Below are 6,000 nucleotides of genomic sequence, written 5' to 3'. Positions count from 1 at the left end.
GGTCTTTATCCGTCTACATTTTTTCTGTTTCTATGTTCACAACTTGTTTCTCCAAACATTGAACTACTCAAAAATCTAAGCCTAGCCTAAAATAATTCTTCTGTGACTAGCTGTTTAACAATCAACAAATTACACAGCTTCTTTCTTACCATCTTTTCTTTCTCTAATTTGTATTTATAACATAAATAAAGAAATGATTTTTAAGAGAAATTAAAATTTCTCAGCCAAAGCTTTTCATAGTACACTACTTAAAGGCATAGAAAACAACTTTTCAAAATGATTGATAATTCTAAACATAAAGGAAAAAACTACATCCCTGGACACAGTCGAGGAGTTTGCTCAAGCACCTACAGCGCTCGTCCTCTTTAGCCTCCTCCTGAGCCCTCAAGCACAACACCCAGCGGAAACCCTGGATCATGACGCCATCACGCAATGCGCCGTTGTCTTGGGTACCGGCGAGGGAAAGGCCGAGGCGGGGCGTGCGAAGCCTGGCTGTCTCTGGCGCGCTTGCGCACGGGTGCCTTCTCCCTCCTTCGCCGGCCGAACGTTTGCAGCGTTCAAACATGGAGTCGGAGGGAGCAATCATTCCGCAGCTAGTGGAGAGTTTAAATCAGAAAGCCTCTGCCACGGATAACTCTGTGGCAGGGAGCGACAATAGTAGTAGTGTACACACCATTCACTGCCAGAAAGGTGAGTTTCCAGTCAGAAGCGAGAGATAATAAACACTGAAATCAGCAAGAAAGTGAAGTGATCTCAGTACCCCTCCCCCATCTTTCCTGCGATCAGGGCCTGGGCGGCGTGTGGCGCAGCTTCCAGGCAGTGGCTGGTGGGGGTGAGAGGTTGGCTCTATTCTGCTCCCACTCCAGTTTCTACGCGGGAAGAAACTGCCGAGTCTCTGGAGCGCTAGCGCTTTCGCAGTGGGTCTGAGGCCTGCACCCCCTGCCCCCACGCATCTATTTTCCAGAGCAGGGTTAGGGCGGAGGGCCCCGGCTTATGCACTCTGTATCAGAATTCAGCGCCAGAAGCTCCCTAAGCTTTGGTGCTGGGGCGGGGATAGTTGTCTTCGGTGTGAATGGGGACAGGGAATGACTTGAGTTGGAGGCGCTACTTTTGCTTCCCCTACGTTGAGAGGCAAGTAAGACTTTTATTTTGTCACGCATCAGGTTTCAGTAAATGAGAGTTCCTTTTTTCCCCCAAACAGGAAACAATTCTAATATAGTGGAGGATGAAATTCTGTACAATCAGTCTACCAGTCCTAAACATGATTAATTTTCCCGGTGCCCAGGGTAGAAGGGTACTACAGATCATAAAATGCTCTGGCACGGAAAGTCACAGGGTCTGGAGTCATGCCAAAATTGTGCATGCGGTTGTTTCCAAATTCCCGAAAGTAACTACCAAACGCACATTTGGCTAAATTAATGATCGGCAGGTGAATTGTGTGGGCCGCCATGGCCCAGCCACTATTTTGTTCATCCCAGCATCAACAATTAGCTGGAGATGATTTTTTTTTTTTTGGGGGGGGGGGGGTTGGAAGGCCAAATAAACCATTCTGCTGCCCCTGGCTTCAGTCCTTTGCTTGTGCACTTTTTGACTAATATATATATATATTAGTTATTCTACAGTATGATAATTTCTTCTGAAATTTTCTCTACTGCAGAATAATGAATGTAGGATATTGCAAGCAGTTCTGTGCCTTTTTTAATCAAATCCCATGCTTCTGATAAACAAGGCTTATGTTTATACTCATGGAAGAGTTCTACTGATGTCAAAAAAACTGCAGGAGCATATTTTACCCTACATCAGCAGAATCCCAAGATGCGAGAACCCATTATGCAGAGACCCCCATTCACTTTTTTACAGGTATTCTGGGTGAGGTGGAACTAAGGGTGATATTAGACAGATTAATGTTGGATGTGATTGCATGTCTTGTAAGAGACAAGCATGAAAAATTCCAAATATTGTAAGATATGCAATACATTGTCACCCTGCTTTATGTGGCAGTCAGGCACTGCAAGACTAATATTGTCCAACAAGCACCTACCTCTTATGCAACGCCAGTGACCATACTGCAAGGTATAGCAAAGCAATATGCACTAGAGAGCTTTATTAATTTTCAAATTGATCTGTTATGTTTTGAATGCTTTGTGCTGTTTGTTCTGAAAGGCTTTTAGAAGCCTGAGTTCAGTGACAGGACTAATACAGAGATTTAGAATGACGTTAGAGTTATTCATTTTATAATCTGCTAATTCCTATGGATGGTTCTAGGCGGATTACAAACAAGACTAGATTATATAATCTAGGAATTTACAGATTAACACAAGATAAAACACTAATTGGAAACCTAATGTGTTAATAGAAGATATTTTCATAAGACAGTTTTAATAGCTTTTTTAAAAAGTAGCATAGCTAGAAAGAATCATATGTCATTGGGTAGAGTAATCCAAGCACTAGCAGCTTGATAAGAAAATAAATAGGAAAACACTTTCACAGATTATATACCCCTCGGGCTCATAAAAGATAAACCCATAAAATAGCCTTTTAGGTGATATCAGTTAACTTGGAATACAGAGAAACTGAAGCATATATTTTGGTGCTGTGGTAGAAAAATCTTAAATATCAGACAGTATAAGTTTGTAGAGAACTCTAACTTCTAAAGGGAACCAATGTATTAAAACAACAAAAAATGATTCTTATCATATTTTTTAAAAGATTAAACAAATTGCTATTTCCTGTACTATCTATAGTATTTAATATAGATATTTGGAAATGCTCAGATAGACAATAGGGTTAGGCAGTATATAAATTTTAAAAATAAATAAATTACAATAATCTAGTTTGCTCAGGACTAGGGATTGAACCACTAATTTAAACTCATCTTGTTGAATATGTCTCTCTATAATTGTGGTATTACAGTTTGATTGTATCTAATCGTAAACCAAACAAGATTGCTTATCAAAACTATTAGAGAATTCAACACAAGCACACTAATTTCTGCATTTTATATTATGTCAAAGCAACATGTATATTATCACTACAGAGAACATGGAGGTTAGCATAGTAACCAGTGAATTAGGACTACATCCAGAAAAAATGGCAAATAGTACACCAAATCCCCTTGTAAATTTTTTTCCATTGGCAAACATGACTGAGTCAGGTAGATGAGTGGGTGATGTCATTGCATATTGCAGGGGCAGAATAGCTTTCTCGGAGCTCAGAACTTACGGCCTCTTTTACAAAGCAGCGCTAGCAGCTGCTGCGCGGCAACAGCCCCAAAGCACTTTAAATCTTTATGGGCTTCGGGGCTGTTAGCACAGCACAGCCGCTAGCGCGGCTTTGTAAAAGAGGCCGTTAGTGTAATGTTCTGAGCATGGCATATCTTCCTATGCACAAATGCTCCTGTTTTCTGCTTAGCTGAAGGAATTAATAGAGCTCTCCCAATAAGTTTGTGGACAGATTATTTCTAGTGTTTTTCAAAATAGTATTACTTACTTTGTTTTTATTTTTTTTGGTATGCCACTGAAATCAAGATTCATACCTTGCCTGAAATATGGCAGAAAACTCCAGTTTTCATGAAATGCCTTAAAGTGGTAGCTGCCCATCTTCACAAGCAAAGTCACTTAGACCAGTTTCTCAACTCAGTCCTGGAGTACCCCCTTTGCCAGTCAGGTTTTCAGGATATCCACAATGAATGTGCATGAAAGCAATTTGCATATAATGAAGGCAGTATATGCAAATCAAGTTTATGCATATTCATTGTGGATATCCTGAAAACCTGACTGACAAGGGAGTACTCCAGGACCGAGTTGAGAAATACTGATGACTTAGACTTTCCATTCCTTGATGACTGGCTCTAGAACAATGGTTCTCAGCCCAGTCCTCAGGACACACCTAGCCCAGTCAGGCTTTCAGGATATCCAAAATGAACGTGCATGAGATTGATTTACATACAATGAAGATAGTGTGTGCAAATTTATCTCATGCATATTCATTGTAGATTTCCTGAAAACTTGACTGGTTGGGTGTTCTTGAGGATTGGATTGTAAACCTCTGTTCTAGAGGCTTCTTTGGAACTCCATGCCTTAACCAGCAGGAATTTGGCAGTATATTTCTTCAGAATCTTGACATCTAAAAGTTGATGACAAAGCTATATTGTACACTGTGAACACCATTTCTTTTATAGGTATCACTCTGGACATAATTCAAACAAGGGTCTTTTACCACAGGATGGAATATAAACCCTCATTTCACATGTCTGTAATGTACAAGTAATGTCAATGGTCACAGCTGGAGCTCACCTACATATGTTGGGCTACATGGTTACAGCCATCCACGTGGTGTCTTTCGCTTATCTGAAAATAAGGCAATCTCAAATTTCAGTAGAATTAACAATCCCATGACCTTTTTACCCCCTTTCACCCCTCTGTTCAACTTCAAACTATGCCACAGTAGTAGATTTAAAAAAAACCCAAAACAATCTCATAAGAAGTATTCCATTTTCTCCATTGCAACATGATCTTCTAACTATAGATATATCAAGGATAGGTTGTGGAGCTCATATCAGTACCATTTGCAGAGAACATGGTCAAAGTATAAGAAACTTCTCCCCATCAACCTCTTGGAATTGAGCAATTTTTTTATTCCCTTCAAGTCTTTCTTTTTTTGCAGAGCATATCTGGTCCAAGGTTTTTGGTTAGGAAAGGTGAGTCTTTTGGCCCAGACAAGTGAATTGTGAGGATAAAGGATCAATGTATAAATAATTGTATTTTTCTTGGAATTGATAGTGTATTTCCCTGTAATTGTTCAGGTCTTCTTAAGTGTAAGCCACATTGAACCTGACCAAGGAAGTAGCAGATTATAAGAATTGTAATAAAGTGAGATAAGTACATAATTTCTAATTCAAACTGTTGATCAAGTGGTGATGTTTTCTGTCAGCAAACAAGTGGTGATGTCTGCCAGGAAACAGCAGACCTCTTGACACTTTTCAAGAGTCAAATTTTATCTAAATACATGGTGCTTACATTCCTGGAATTCAGAATTCTGTAGACAAATTCAGCAGAGTTTTTAAGTATCACAAGTAGTCCCTAGATCATCTTTTAGGAGTAGGGAACCCTTCAAATTAAATTCTTCAGCTGCAGCAATATCACAAAACTACCTCTCTACTTCTCCAGCCTCTTGTCTGGTCCATCCTACTGCCTAGCTCCAGGTGGCCTGACAATACCTTGGACTTGGTCATTGCTTTCCAGCATGAGGGCTGTCATCTTCAGCAGAATCTGAAGTCACTATCCCGCAGCATGGACACTGACCAGCATTTAGTTTCTACTCTTTAAGTTTACCAACATCTATCCAAGACATACTGATATCCACAAGAAAACAATTTACTAGGTGTAGCAATGCTTTTGATTAAGAAAAAAGATTTTTCCATTAGATGCTTCACAAATGGTTATAACCCTATTATATGTTCGCCTACCACTATGCTCCAAACTTATACTATTTTGTATTATTTTGGCCTCAAACAGAATATATCTAAAGGGTTATTCCAGTTATCATGTTCAGGTTAATAGCCTTCCAGCTTCTCAGTGTCCCATCATTTCATATTTAATGAAAGGACTTCTCCATGTCAAACTGTTGCCATAAGAGTTTTATTTAACTTTTCTTATGAAGTTGCCATTTGAACCACTGGAGTTTTCTTATCTTAAGCACCTTTCATGTAAAATGCTGTTCTTAGTAGCCATGACCTCTGCTAGAAGAATAAATGAGCTCTAATGAGCAGTATACAGTCTCATCATAACAAAGTTAATTCTTTGAACTCAATTCACATGATGAAATAGGGCTTCCTTTGTTCTGTTCAAAACCACATAAAGTTCCACAAGAGAAAAGTCTCAACATTGTAGACTATAAGTGGGCCCTTGCTTGTTACCTAAAAAGAACTGGTCAAAAAGTACATGCAGCTTTTTTTGTTGTTCCTTTGACTAGCAGAAATGGCATACAAATTGGTTGGTA

At 39.4% G+C, this 6,000-nt stretch overlaps 1 protein-coding gene across 1 annotated transcript in view; it reads left to right on the top strand.

The window, feature by feature from the left end:
* Window positions 1-438: 438 nt before the first annotated feature.
* Window positions 439-6,000, top strand: part of KRCC1 (lysine rich coiled-coil 1) — a 110,771-nt gene continuing 105,209 nt past the window's right edge. The window contains exon 1 of the mRNA XM_033952199.1: window positions 439-690. Within this exon, the coding sequence (XP_033808090.1) occupies window positions 564-690 (127 nt within the window). The 5' untranslated portion in view covers window positions 439-563. The remainder of the gene's footprint in view (window positions 691-6,000) is intronic.

Source organism: Geotrypetes seraphini, chromosome 1 (assembly GCF_902459505.1).
Source record: "Geotrypetes seraphini chromosome 1, aGeoSer1.1, whole genome shotgun sequence".
Classification (NCBI taxonomy): Eukaryota; Metazoa; Chordata; class Amphibia; order Gymnophiona; family Dermophiidae; genus Geotrypetes; species Geotrypetes seraphini.
The sequence above is the reverse complement of the archived record's forward strand: the minus strand, read 5'-3'. Positions and strand labels throughout refer to the sequence as shown.